We start from the raw sequence: 15,241 nt of genomic DNA, 5'->3' as shown, positions 1-15,241 counted from the left end.
TTTTTGAGACGGAGTCTCACTCTGTCACCCAGGCTGGAGTGCAGTGGCCGGATCTCAGCTCACTGCAAGCTCCGCCTCCCAGGTTTATGCCATTCTCCTGCCTCAGCCTCCCGAATAGGTGGGACTACAGGTGCCCGCCATCTCACCCGGCTAGTTTTTTGTATTTTTTTTTAGTAGAGACAGGGTTTCACCGGGTTAGCCAGGATGGTCTAGATCTCCTGACCTCGTGATCCACCCGTCTCGGCCTCCCAAAGTGCTGGGATTACAGGCTTGAGCCACCGCGCCCAGCCTCTAGTTCTTTTAATTGTGATGTTAGGGCGTTGATTTTAGATCTTTTCTGCTTTCTCTTGTGGGCATTTAGTGCCATAAATTTCCCTCTACACACTGCTTTAAATGTGTCCCAGAGATTCTGATATGCTGTATATTTGTTCTCATTGGTTTCAAAGAACATCTTTATTTCTGCCTTCATTTTATTATGTACCCAGTAGTCATTCAGGAGCAGGTTGTTCAGTTTCCATGTAGTTGAGCGGTTTTGAGTGAGTTTCTTAATCTGAGTTCTAGTTTGATTGCACTGTGGTCTGAGAGACAGTTTGTTATAATTTCTGTTCTTTTACATTTGCTGAGAAGTGCTTTACTTCCAACTATATGGTGAATTTTGGAATAAGTGTGATGTGGTGCTGAGAAGAATGTATATTCTGTTGATTTGGGGTGGAGAGTTCTGTAGATGTCTATTAGGTCCACTTGGTGCAGAGCTGAGTTCAATTCCTGGATATCCTTGTTAACTTATTGTCTCATTGATCTGTCTAATGCAGACAGTGGGGTGTTAAAGTCTCCCATTATTATTGTGTGGGAGTCTAAGTCTCTTTGTAGGTCTCTAAGGACTTGCTTTATGAATCTGGGTGCTGCTGTATTGGGTGCATATATATTTAGGATAGTTAACTCTTCTTGTTGAATTGATCCCTTGACCATTATGTAATGGTCTTCTTTGTCTTTTCTGATCTTTGTTGGTTTAAAGTCTGTTTTATCAGAGACTGGGATTGCAACCCCTGCTTTTTTTTGTTTTCCATTTGCTTGGTAGATCTTCCTCTATCCCTTTTATTTTGAGCCTATGTGTGTCTCTGCATGTGAGATGGGTCTCCTGAATACAGCACACTGATGGGTTTTGACTCTTTATCCAGTTTGCCAGTCTGTGCCTTTTAATTGGAGCATTTAGCCCATTTACATTTAAGGTTAATATTTTTATGTGTGAACTTGATCCTGTCATTATGATGTCAGCTGGTTATTTTGCTCATTAGTTGATGCAGTTTCTTCCTAGCATTGATGGTCTTTACAATTTGGCATGTTTATGCAGTGGCTGGTACCAGTTGTTCCTTTCCATATTTAGTGCTTTCTTCAGGAGCTCTTGTAAGGCAGGCCTGGTGGTTACAAAATCTCTCAGCATTTGTTTGTCTGTAAAGGATTTTATTTCTCCTTCACTTATGAAGCTTAGTTTGGCTGGATATGAGATTCTGGGTTGAAAATTCTTTTCTTTTAGAATGTTGAATATTGGCCCCCACTCTCTTCTGGCTTGTAGAGTTTCTGCTGAGCGATCCACTGTTAGTCTGATGGGCTTCCCTTTGTGGGTGACCCGACCTTTCTCTCTGGCTGCGCTTAACATTTTTTCCTTCATTTCAACTTTGGTGAATCTGACAATTATGTGTCTTGGGGTTGCTCTTCTTGAGGAGTATCTTTGTGGCATTCTCTGTATTTCCTGAATTTGAATGTTGGCCTGCCTTGCTAGGTTAGGGAAGTTCTCCTGGATAATATCCTAAAGAATGTTTTCCAACTTGGTTCCATTCTCCCCGTCACTTTCAGGTACACCAATCAGACATAGATTTGGTCTTTTCACATAGTCCCATATTTCTTGGAGGCTTTGTTCATTTCTTTTTACTCTTTTTTGTCTAAACTTCTCTTCTTGCTTCATTTCATTCATTTGATCTTCAATCACTGATACCCTTTCTTCCACTTGATCAAATCGGCTACTGAAGCTTGTGCATGTGTCACATAGTTCTTGTGCCATGGTTTTCAGCTCCATCACGTCATTTAAGGACTTCTCTACACTGTATATTTTAGTTAGCCATTCGTCTAATCTTTCTTCAAAGTTTTTAGCTTCTTTGCGATGGGTTCGAACATCCTCCTTTAGCTTGGAGAAGTTTGTTATTACCGATTGTCTGAAGCCTTCTTCTCTCAACTAGTCAAAGTCATTCTCCATCCAGCTTTGTTCCATTGCTGGCAAGGCGCCGTGTTCCTTTGGAGGAGAAGAGGCACTCTGAATTTTAGAATTTTCAGCTTTTCTGCTCTGGTTTCTCCCCATCTTTGTGGTTTTATCTACCTTTGGTCTTTGATGATGGTGACATACAGATGGGGTTCTGGTGTGGATGTCCTTTCTGTTTGTTAGTTTTCCTTCTTTTTTTTTTTTTTTTTTTTTTTTTTTTGAGGCGGAGTCTCGCTCTGTCGCCTGGACTGGAGTGCAGTGGCCGGATCTCAGCTCACTGCAAGCTCCGCCTCCCGGGTTTATGCCATTCTCCTGCCTCAGCCTCCGGAGTAGCTGGGACTACAGGCGCCCGCCACCTCGCCCGGCTAGTTTTTGTATTTTTAGTAGAGACGGGGTTTCACCGTGTTAGCCAGGATGGTCTCGATCTCCTGACCTCGTGATCCGCCCGTCTCGGCCTCCCAAAGTGCTGGGATTACAGGCTTGAGCCACCGCGCCCAGCAGTTTTCCTTCTAATAGACAGGACCCTCAGCTGCAGGTCTGTTGGAGTTTGCTGGAGGTCCACTCCAGACCCTGTTTGCCTGGGTATCACCAGCAGAGGCTGCAGAACAGCAAATATTACAGAACAGTAGATGTTGCTGCCTGATCCTTCCTCTGGAAGCTTCCTCTCAGAGGTGCACCCTGTTGTATGAGGTGTCAGTCGGCCCCTACTGGGAGGTTTCTCCCAGTTAGGCTACTTGGGGGCCAGGGACCCACTTGAGGAAGCAGTCTGTCCGTTCTCAGATCTCAAACTCTGTGCTGGGAGAACCACTACTCTTTTCAAAGCTGTCAGACAGGGACGTTTAAGTCTGCAGAAGTTTCTGCTGCCTTTTGTTCAGCTATCCCCTGCCCCAGAGGTGGAGTCTACAGAGGCGGGCAGGCCTCCTTAAGCTGTACTGGGCTCCACCCAGTTCCAGCTTCCCGACCACTTTATTTACCTACTCAAGCCTCGGCAATGGCAGACGCCCCTCCCCAAGCCTTACTGCTGCCTTGCAGTTCAATCTCAGACTGCTGTGCTAGCAGTGAGCGAGGCTCCATGGGTATGGGACCCTCCGAGCCACGTGCGGGATATAATCTCCTGGTGTGCTGTTTGCTAAGGCCATTGGAAAAGCACAGTATCAGGGTGGGAGTGTCTGGATTTTCCAGGTACCATCTGTCACGGCTTCCCTTTGCCAGGAAAGGGAATTCCCCAACCCCTCGTGCTTCCCAGGTGAGGCAATGCCCCACCCTGCTCCATGGGCTGTACCCACTGTCTGACAAGCCCCAGTGAGATGAACCCGGTACCTCAGTTGGAAATGCAGAAATCACCTGTCTTCTGCGTCACTCACGCTGGGAGCTGCAAACTGGAGCTGTTCCTATTCGGCCATATTGGAACCTCTTAACTGTTTTTTGTTTTTTAATCCATTCAGCCAATCTATGTCTTTTAATTGGAGATTTTAGTCCATTTACATTCAATGTTATTACTGATAAGTAAGGACTTACTCCTGCCACTTTGCTTTTTCATTTCTGGTTGTTTTGTGGTCTTCTTTTCGTTCTTTCCTTCCTTCCTGTCTTCCTTTTAGTGAAGGTAATTTTTTTCTGGTGGTAAGTTTTAATTTCTTGCTTTTTATTTTTTTGTGTCTCTGCTGTAGATTTTTTGATTTGAGGTTACCATGAGGCTTGCAAATACTATCATATAATCCATTATTTTAAACTGATGACAACTTAATGCTGATTGCATAAACAAGCTAACAAGCAAAGAGAAAACTAATAAAAACTCTACACTTTAACTTTCTCTCCTCACTACTATTTATATCTTATTGTACTGTCTTGAAAACATTGTAGTTATTTTTGATCAGTTCATCATTTAATCTTTCTACTCAAGATACAAGTAGTTTACACACAATTACAGTGTTACGATATTCTGTGTTTTGCTGTGTACTTAATATTACAAGTTCTGCACCTTCAGATGGTTTCTTATTGCTCATTAATGTCCTTCTCCTTTAGACTGAAGAATTCCCTTTAGCATTTCTTGTAGGACAGCTCTGGTATTGATGACATCCTCAGATTTTCTTTGTTTGGGAAAGTCTTTATTTCTCCTTCATGTTTGAAGGATATTTTTGCTGGATATACTATTCTAGAATAAAGGTTTCTTCCTCAGCACTTTAAATATGTCATGCCACCCTCTCCTGGCCTGTAAGATTTCCACTACAAAGTCCACTGCCAGACATATTGGAGTTTCATTGTATGTTACTTGTTTCTTTTCTCTTGCTTTTAGGATTCTTTCTCTACTCTTGACTTTTGGGAGTTTGATTATTAAATGTCTTTATTTTAATTTATGGGAGTTTGATTATTATTTGGGTTTAACCTGCTTTGTGTTCTATAACCTTCCTATACTTGAATATTGATATCTTTCTCTAGCTTTAGGAAGTTCTCTGTTATTATCCCTTTGAATAAGCTTTCTACCTGTATCTCTCTACCTCCTCATTAGGGCCAATAACTCTTAAATTTGCCTTTTTGAGGCTATTTTCTAGATCTTATAAGAATGCTTCATTCTTTTTTTTTTTCTTTTGTCTCCTTTGACTGTGTATTTTCAAATAGTCTGTCTTTAAGCTCACTAATTCTTTCTTCTGCTTGATCAATTATGCTGCTAAGAGACTCTGACACATTCTTCAGTACGTCAACTGCATTTTTCACTTCCAGAATTTGATTCTTTTTAATTATTTCAATATCTTTGTTAAACTTATCTGATATAATTCTGAATTCCTTCTCTGTGTTATCTTGATTTTCGTTGAGTTTCCTCAAAACAGCTATTTTGAATTCTCTGTCTGAAAGGTAACATATCTCTGTCTCTCCAGGATGGGTCCCTGGTGCCCTTATTTAGTTTATTTGGTGAAGTCATGTTTTCCTGGATGGTTCTGATGCTTGTGGATGTTTACTGATATCTGGGCATTGAAGAGTTAGGTATTTATTCTAGTCTTCACAGTCTTGGTTTGTTTGTACCCACCTTTTTGGGAAGGCTTTCCAGATATTTGAAGAGACGTAAATGTTGTAATCTAAGTTTTTGGTCACTCTAGCCATATCTGCATTAGAGGACACCCCAAGCCCAGTAATGCTGTGGTTCTTACAGGCTTGTAAAAGTACTGCCTTGAAGATTTAGAAAAATTATCTGGTTTATGAGGCAGAGACTCTTGTCCTCTTCCCTTACTTTCTTCCACACAAATGAAGTCTCTCTCTGTACTGAGCTGCCTGCGACTGGGGGAGGGGTAACATAAGCACCCCTGTGGCCATCACCACTGGGATTGTGCTGGGTCAGACCTGAAGCTAGCATGGCACTGGGTCTTGCCCAAGGCTTATAACAGCTGCCTGGCTACTAGTTATGTCTGCTGAAGGCCCTAGGGCTCTACAATAGGCAGGTGGCAAAGCCAGCCAGGCTTGTGTCCTTCCTTCCGGGTGGTGAGCTTCCCCACTGCCTTGGGTGGACCAGAGATGCCATCTAGGAGTCAGGGCTTGGAGTTGGAAACCTTGGGAATCTACCTGGTGCTCTATTCTAATGTGGCCCAGCCGGTATCTAAGCCACAAGACAAAGTCCTTCCACTCTTCCATCCCCTTTCCATAAGCAGAGACATCTCTCCCCATGGCCACCACTGCCCCAGGCCTATGGCAAGTACTCCCTGTCTACTTCCAGTGTATATTCAAGACCTCAGGGCTCTTCAGTCAGCTTATGGCAAATGCTGTCAGGCCTACGACTCTCCCTTCAGGGCAGTAGGCTCCCCTTTGGCCCAGGGTAGGTCCAGAAATGCTGTCCAAGAGCCAAGCCCTGAAATTGGAAACCCAAAGAGCCCACTTGGTTCTCTGCCCCACTGTGGCCAAGCTAGTACCTAAGCTGCAAGACAAAGTACGCTTTATCATTAACTTTCCTTTTCTCAAGCAGAAGGAGCCTCTTCCCATAACCACCACAGCTGGGAATGTGCTGGGTCATGCCTGAAGCCAGCATGTCTCTGAGTGCATGTATCTGAGTGATACACTGGATATCACTGCTGACTATTCAGGGCCCAGGGCCTCTTTAGTCAGCAGGTGATGAATCCTGCCAGGATTGGGTCCTTCCCTTCAAGACAGTGGATTCCCTTCTGGCCCAGGGAGTGTCTAGAAATGTCTGAGATCTAGGGCCTGGAATGGAGTCCTTAAGACTCTGCCTTGTGCCCCATCTGACTGTGGCTGAGCTGGTATCCAAATTGCAAGACAAAGTCCTCTTCACTCTTCCCTCTTTTCTCCTCTAGTGAAGGGAAGGATTCTCTCCTGGAGTTGCAAGCTGTGCTGCCTGGGGGTAGGGGAGGTGTGGTACAAGCACTTCCTTGGCCACCCCAGCTGATGTCTCACTAGGTGTACTCTCCAAGTCCACTGGCTCCAAGCACAGCACAGGACCAGGACTTGTCCAGGAATTGCAGCCCTTGTGGCCTAAACCTCCTTTCGAGTTTACTTAGAAACCCAGAGCACTTTAGTCTGCAGTGGTGAGGCTTGCTGGAACTCAGCTTCTGACCACTGGGAAGAGTGATTCTCCTCTGTCTAGGGCTAGTCTAAATGCTCCTTCCATGGGTTCCAGCTGGGTTCTGCCTGGTGTTGCTTTCTGCTGTGACAGGGTAGCACTGACTTTCAATGCAAAGTCCCACAATTGCTGCACTCTCCCTCCCCCAAATGCACAGGTTCTTTCTCCATGCAACACGGCTGCTGCCAGAGGATGGGGAAAGGGTGGTGTAGATGATTCAAGACTGTCTTTCCTACCCTCTTCAGTGCCTCTTTCTGTGATATGAAATTAAAACCAGGTACTGTGGGCTGGGCATGGTGGCTCATGCCTGTAATCCCAGCACTTTGGGAGGCCAAGGCGGGCGGATCATGAGGTCAGGAGATCAAGACCATCCTGGCTAACACAGTGAAACCCCATCTCTACTGAAAATACAAAAAAATTAGCTGGGCATGGTGGCAGGTGCCTGTAGTCCCAGCTGCTCGGGAGGCTGAGGCAGGAGAATGGTGTGAACCCAGGAGGTGGAGTTTGCAGGGAACCGAGATCGTGCCACTGCACTCCAGCCTGGGCAACAGTGCCAGACTTAGTCTCAAAAAAATAATAATAAAAAAAAAATAAAATAATGAATAAAACCAGGTACTGTGACCGCTCACCTGATTTTTGGTTCTCTTAAAGGTGCTTTTTTGTGCGTGGATAGCTGTTCAATTTGGTGTTCTTACAGGGAGGATGATCAGTGAAGGTTTCTATTTGGCCATCTTGCTCTGTCTCCTGTTTTTACCAATACTGCTTATCTCATATTAATTTGTCCATTCAGGCTGGCCATAGTGGCTCATGCCTATAATCTCAGCACTTTGGGAGACCAAGGTGGGGTCGGCGGGGATCACCTGAGGTCAGCAGTTCATGACCAGCCTAGCCAACATGGTGAAACCCTGTCTCTACTAAAAATACAAAAATTAGCTGGGCATGGTGGCGGGGGCCTGTCATCCCAGCTACTCAGGAGGCTAAGGCAGGAGAATCACTTGAACCCAGGAGGTGGAGGATGCAGGGAGACGAGATTGTGCCACTGCACTCCAGCCTGGGGGACAGAGCAAGACCCTATCTCAAAAAGAAAAAAAAAATTGTCCACTTGTCTTCTCCCTGCAACCAGGCTAGGGGCATGTGGTGAGCAGGGATAGAGCCTGACTGTCCATTGCACAATGGCTGAACATAGGAGGAGCTGATCAAATACCAGTTGAAGAGAGGTTGTTCACATTCCAAAGGCAGGCAAGAGAGCGAACCCTCTTCCATTACCTGCCCCTTCAAGCTGGAAGGTGTGCATGGAGAACAGGTTATGGGTAAGGGTGTGGAGACAACATGCTGGCTGTGTTCCTTGGGTAGTAAGGACCCTGAGCTTGGCGAGGAGTAACAGAATATAAACAGGAGAGGAAAGTGAAAGTCCATCATGGAGAATGAAAATCAGGAAGAAAAATGTGGATTCTATATGGTGGGAAACAACACAGAACCAAGAGGCCTCCGCTAAGCTACCAGCTGGATCTTAATTGCATGATCCCCTCCAGTTGACAGAATGTTCCAGCCAGGAGGCATGCATACCCACATTCTGGCTCCAGGAAACATCTACCCAATCATGAGGTAATCCTTCTGAGTTTCAGCTACTCATCACTTCCTGAAGTTGCCTAGGTGGGCCTAGGCCAAGGGACCCATGGGTGGAAGAATCAGAAAGCTCAAGTCCTCACAACTCTAAGGATATCTGGCTATGGTGGGGACTAGCAGCATCCTCACCTCACATGCATCCAGGGAAAACCCAGACCGTTTCCAGGTCATGGAAAATGTCCAGGTTAGGCCCAGAGTCTTACCGGCCCTCGCCTACAGTTCTACCTAGCAACCAACTCAGCTCTCTGCTGGGCAATTTATTAAGAGAACTGTACTCGCAGGGTTTGTTTTCCTAGTCTATGGGGCCCAAAACACTGTAACTAAAGTTCTATTTCCTTTTTCCTCTATTCTGAGAAGGGGAATAACAATAACAGCTACTATTACAGAGCACCTATTCCATATTTGGCACTTAATGCTTCTTCTCTCTAACACTTACAACTCTGCCAGGTAGATATTATTATTTGCACTGAAGTTGAAAAGCTGAGGTTCAGGTGTATCATGGTATATGATAACCCAGCCTGCTAACTCCAAGCCTAGCTAACTCTCCCCACCACAGTGAGCTGCCATAAAGGCAAGCCAAACATCACGAACCTGCTGCGGTCATTGGTGCCTGCTGGGCTCCAGCCACTCCTCCTACCAGACCCATTCCAGAAAAGACAAAGGAGCCCATTTTGAAGCTGGTCTCCTGGAGCCAGCAAAGACACAAGAAAACAACAAGTCAATTGTCCGTAGCAGTCACCAGGAAGGCAACACAGGTGCAATCAAGGAAGACCATTTCCTGCTATTACCACCCTGAGGTCCAAAGGCCTGCCCAGTCCTCACCATCCTCGGTGACCCCAATTTTTACCCGTGACGCCTCAGTAAAACTCTGGAAGACTTCTGTTGGAGGTATTAAAAAATACTGTGACAGGCCGGGCGCGGTGGCTCAAGCCTGTAATCCCAGCACTTTGGGAGGCCGAGACGGGCAGATCACGAGGTCAGGAGATCGAGACCATCCTGGCTAACACGGTGAAACCCCATCTCTACTAAAAAATACAAAAAACTAGACGGGTGAGGTGGCGGGTGCCTGTAGTCCCAGCTACTCGGGAGGCTGAGGCAGGAGAATGGCGTAAACCCGGGAGGTGGAGCTTGCAGTGAGCTGAGATCCGGCCACTGCACTCCAGCCTGGGTGACAGAGCGAGACTGTCTCAAAAAAAAAAAAAAAAAAAAATACTGTGACAGCCAGGAGCAGTGGCTCATGCCTGTAGTCCCAACACTTTGGGAGACTGAGGCGGGCAGATTGCTTGAGCCTAGGAGTTCCAGACCAGCCTGGGTAAAATGGCGAAAACCCATTTCTATGAAAAATGCAAAATTTAGCCGGCCATGGTGGTGTGTTCCTGTAGTCCCAGCTACTTGGGAAGCTGAGGTAGGAGGATCACCTGAGCCTGGGAGGTCAAGTCTGCAGTGAGCTGAGATTGCACCACTGCACTCCAGCCTGGGTGACAGAGTGAGATCCTGTCTCCCCGCCACCAAAAAAAAAAAAAAAAAAAAAAACTGTGACAATCATGGCCAGATGCAGTGGCTCATGCCTGTAATCCCAACACTTCTGAGAGGCTGAGGTGGGTGGACCACTTGAGCCCAGGAGCTCAGGACCAGCCTGGGCAACATGGCAAGACCCCGCCTCTACAAAAAATACAAAAATTAGCCAGGTATGGTGGCACATGCCTTTAGTCCCAGCTATTCAGGAGGCTAAGGCAGGCGGAGAGATTGAGCCCAGGAAGTCGAGGCTGCAGTGAGCTGTGATCACTCCACTCTCCACTGTGCTCCAGCTGGGTGACAGAGCAAGACTGTCTCTATTTAAAAAAAAAAAAAAAAAAAAGGTGACAATCAGCATAAGGAAGGGGGACCATGCTAAGGGGACTCATAGAAGGTCACCCTATCAGGCAGAGTAGAGTAAGAGCAGGGTAGGGACTCATATAGGAACTGAGCCCATGCCCTGGCATAGCCACTGTGAGACAATGGATATGCCAGACCCTCTCTGGGCCAGGGGCACAAGCCAGAACTTGGGTGTCATCCAGAACTCTGTCCCCTCCTTCATCTCTACCTCTAATTAGGCACCTAATCAATCCTCAAATTGACCTCTGCAAAAGATCTTGACTCTGTCCCCTCCTCACATCTTACCTAGATTATTGCATTAGCCTCCTAGCTGAGCCCCAGCCTCCAGGCTGTCTTCAGCCTGTCCGTTCTCCCAGCCAGAGGGATCATTCTGAAACATGTACATGCTTTCACCTCACTTCTCTGCTCACTGGAACCCTTATCTCTCAGGGTAAAGTGCAAGCTCCTTGGCTTAGCTCCCAGATCCTTGTGTCTGCCTCCTGCACTCTTCCCGGCTTCTTCCCCAGCCACTCAGCACACACTTCCTGTGCCTGTACTTCCCTGAATGCACTGCGCAGTTTTGTGACCATGTATTCTGTTGGCCTTTCTTCCTTAGAAGGCCCTTCCCTTCTTCTAATTCCTGCCAATCCTTCAGAACTCAACTAAATAGCACTTCTTCCAGGGAGCCCTCTCTGATACCCCGGTTGGACTTAGATGTCACCTCCTTTAGCCTCCCCACCCACCCTGGGCTTCCTTCTAGCACAGTACTTAGAGTTGCTGGTTTTTCTATCTCTTACACCAAGGTCCCTGGAAAAGAGGAAGTAATCTCAGACAGGGCCTCAGTGAATTTTGTATCTGCAGCAATACCCAGGCACCCAGCACCATGCTTGAAAGACCACAGGGATTTCTGGATAGAAAAATGAAGGGATCTCCCCAGCAAACAGGTCATAGAATTGATCACAAGTTAGAGAACATTTACACATTAAGTATCTATATAGGCTCATCAGTCTATGCAACTGAGCTCAGTTACTAAGGGAACTGTCCTTCTAATTTGACCACATTCTTGCTTTATAAAGTCCTATGCGGTCACAGGGAACTTTCTCAATCCTGAATACCAGTTACCACAAATGATCAGTGACCCCTGGAAGCAGTTTTATGGCCACAGTTTGGAGCAGAGTCGGGGTGGTGAGTGGGGGAGAGCAGCCAGTGGTCCCTGGGCTCCAGGATTTACAAGCTCTGGTCAAGGGATGATGGAGGCTGCACTGTGAAAGGGTCTGGTGAGTCAGCCAACTTCAGCAATCCTCCAAATACTTCTAGTTCTTTGTTATCGAAAAGTTCAGTCTTGTGAAAGGTGTTTGGTTTCAAGTTTCCTGTCACTGGTCTACTTATTTAGAAAGCGTTACCCCCGCTACCTGAAATAAATAAGGTGCCTGAAGTCTGATTTAAGGAGCTTTTTGCAGTCAGCTCCTGTGTGCAGAAAACCTGTTATGAGAAATGAAACTGAGAAGGTGGACATTTCTGTAGCATCATCTCTTTCCCAGGAGCTCAGGGTTTTTCATTGTAAGATGAGAAAGGAGGGCTGGTGGGCACTGGGCCCATCCTGGGAAAGACACCAGGAGGGACTAAGCCTCTTCTTCCTAAACTTGATTCTTTTCTCTTTCTCCCCTTACTGACCTTGAGATCAAAGTGAGCAATTTTCTTTGTGTGAAGGTAGTTCACCCCATCCAGGATCTGCTTAATGAAGCTGGTGGCCTCCTCCTCACTCAGTGACTCCTTCTGGGCCAGGAAATCGAAGAGCTCTCCTCCAGACACTCTGTAAAACACCAGCGGGGGGAGGGGAGGCCCAGGCCCAGTCAGCTCTGCATGTCATGAGGCTGGGCTGATGGGTGCAAGCCCTGATCCTGATCCCCCAGGGACCTCGTATGGCAGAATCCCCCTTGCTTATGTCTGGGGCTTTGTCTGTCTGACCAGTGCCAGGGACTGACTTTGCTTCTATTTGCTTTGTTTTCTTTTGGATCACAAGGGCAGGAATCACTCTGGAGATGTTGTCAGAAGGGCCTCTGCTCCCTCTAGGCCCTGGTCCCAGTCACCCTGGAGGTTGCCCTCTCCCCCCAGTATGCCTGAGATGGCAGGGGACAAAAACAAGCAGATTCTTTAGCCGGAATGTTTGTGTTCCTCCAAATTCATATTTTGAAATTCCAACCCCCAAGGTGATGGTATTAGGAGACAGAGCCTTTGGGAAGTAATTAAGTCATGAAGTCAGAGCCCTCACAAATGAGATTAGTGCCCTTATAAAAGAGACCCCAGAGGGCTCACTTTCCCCTTGCGCTATGTGAAGTTACAGTCAAAAGACAGCCGTCTAATGAGGAAGTGAACCTTCATCTCGATCTTAGACTTCCCAGACTTCAGGACTGTGAGAAATAAATTCATGTTGTTTGTCAGCCACCCAGTTTATGGTTATTGTGTTATACAGCAGCCTGAATGAACTGAGAGAGGAAATTGGTACCAAGTATGTAGTGCTGCTGTAACAGATACCTAAAAATGTGGAAGTTGCTTTGGAATCAGCTAACAAGTAGAGGCTGGAAGAGGTTTGGGGTGCCAACTAGAAAAAGCCTACACTGCCACGAAGGAATGGACTGTAAGGGTGGTTCTGGTGAGGGATCACAAAGAGAGGAGATTCTCAATCTTCTTAGAGAATACCTAAGTGGTCATCAACAAAATATTTGTAGAAATACAGATGGAAAGGCCATTCTGATAATGTCTCAGATGGATACGAGGAACTTGTTACTGGTCTGGTCAATGGGGGAAAGGGCATCCTTCTTATAAAGTAGCCGAGAACGTGGCTGAATTGTGTGTGTGCCCTACTGTTTTGTAGAAGGTAGAACTTGTAAGCAATAAAAATGGAATATTTGGCTGAGGAAATTTCTAAGCAAAGTGTTGAAAGAGTGTCCTGGTTCCTCTTGACTACTTATAGTAAAATGCAAAAAGAAATGATTTAAAGACAAAATTGTTACTCAAAGGGAAGAAAGCTTAAAAGTATGAAAAATTCTCAGCCTCCTCATATTGGAAAAACTAAGAAAACCTGTTTGGGAAAGAACAAAGGTGTGACCAAGCAACCATTTGATAAAAAGATTAATATTATTCTCAGGGAAGCCAGGTGCTATTCATCAAGACAATAGGGGGATTAGTCAGCCATTCTAAATAGAAGCCAGGACCTATTGTTCAAGACAATGGAAGAATGACCCTGAAGTCATTTCAGAGATCATGGGGGTGAAAAGAGGGGTGTCCCTCCCATCACAGGTTCATAGTGCCAGAGCCTAGAGGCAGAATGATATCAAAGGAGGGGCCTCTACTGCCCAGTGCTGCCTCACATTGTGGGCTTTGCTCTCCAAACTCTGTTGCCACACTCCTCAGACATACCAGGTGTGGCTCCTGGAGGGCAACAGTGTGGCATGCTCTGTGCCAAGCAAAGCTGGTGGATGTGTGGCTGCCTTCACCTGGATTTCAAAAGATGCCTTAAGGGAGCTGGTGGGCCCCTGGGCAGAGGACTGCCTTTTGGGTGGGGGTCAATGTTTGGAGAGCAAAGCCTTATGGGTATGGTTGCCCAAAGTTGCAGGGGCAAGACCTCCATTCCACTCCTGTGGGCCTGGAGGGCAGAGCATTGAGCCAAAGATTATTCTCAATATTTTATACTGGCTCAGAAGCTGTCACTCCTTTATTCTTTCCCATTCCTTCTTCTAGAATGGGAATGTGTATCCTCTGCCTGTCCCACCATCATATTTTGTACACGACATGTTTGATGTCATTGGTTCACAGCTGGAGAGCAACTTGCCTCAGAATGAATCATACCTTGAGTCTCACCCACATCTGATTTAGATATTTAGATGAGACTTTGAACTTTAAACTTTGGAGGTGATGCTGGAATTAAGACTTTTGCAACTATTGGAATGAAAGGAATGTATTTTACATTTGAGAAGGACATTAATTGGGGTGGGGGCCAGAGACAGAATGCCAGAGTCTGAATGAACTAAGACAGATGACAAAGAGGAACAAATGCTGTGCCAGAAACTAAATGACCTAGGTTCCATTCCAGCCTTGCCATTGACCTTAGACAACTCATTTCCCTTCTCCAGGCAGGACCTGGCTTCATTACATACAAAAAAAGCAGATTGGGCAAGACAGCCCCCAAAGCCCCCTTTCTTTAATTTTATAAAAGATGGCTCCTTTATGGGGTTCAAGAGAATCTAAGTATGGCCCCTAACTTAAGCAGAAGACCCCATTAATTATATTAATCTCTAAAGACTCTAGAATACTAATTTTGATGCTTGATACTACTTTTTCACACTCTACATTCTTGCATCCTATAGTTGATGTGACAGAGCAAAAAAAAATCTCCCCTGAGATTTAGGATTACCAGATAAAATAGGTTTTTACTTGCTAACTCTGGCAACCCTACTTGGGCTTTTTTATTCTGTCAACAAAAAGAGTCAAACTCTGTACAATATTTAAAGATGTTTATTCTGAGCCAAATACGAGTGCCCAAGACCCGTGACACAGTCCCAGAAGGTCCTCAGAACATGTGCCCAAGGTAGTTGGGTAACAGCTTGATTTTATACATTTTAGGGGGACAGAAGTTACAGGCTGAATCAATCAATAAATGTAAGGTGTACATTGGTTCCGTCTGGAAAAGTGGAAAAACTTGGAGGTGAGGATAGGGAGTTGGGAGGGCTTCTAGGTCACAGGTGGATTTTATGATTGGCAATTGGTTATTATCAAAAGAATCAATAGAAAAGAGTGTCTGAGTTAAGACAAGGGTTATGGAGACCAAGGTTTTTATTACATAGACGAAGTCTCACAGGTGGCTGCCCTTGGAGGCAATAGATGGCAAATGTTTACCATTCACATTCTTAAAAGGTGCTAGACTCTCAGCTAATCTCTTCAGGATC

General features: G+C 45.8%; 1 protein-coding gene across 5 annotated transcripts in view; it reads right to left on the bottom strand.

The window, feature by feature from the left end:
• The window catches only part of DAPK2 (death associated protein kinase 2), a 141,225-nt gene that overhangs the window by 54,793 nt on the left and 71,191 nt on the right, over window positions 1-15,241 (bottom strand). For all 5 annotated transcript variants that reach the window (XM_023185315.1, XM_023185318.1, XM_023185319.1 and 2 more), the window contains one exon: window positions 11,970-12,108. In XM_023185315.1, the coding sequence (XP_023041083.1) occupies window positions 11,970-12,108 (139 nt within the window). The remainder of the gene's footprint in view (window positions 1-11,969; window positions 12,109-15,241) is intronic.

The sequence above is a fragment of the Piliocolobus tephrosceles genome, chromosome 6 (genome assembly GCF_002776525.5).
Source record: "Piliocolobus tephrosceles isolate RC106 chromosome 6, ASM277652v3, whole genome shotgun sequence".
NCBI classification, from domain to species: Eukaryota; Metazoa; Chordata; class Mammalia; order Primates; family Cercopithecidae; genus Piliocolobus; species Piliocolobus tephrosceles.
The sequence above is the reverse complement of the archived record's forward strand: the minus strand, read 5'-3'. Positions and strand labels throughout refer to the sequence as shown.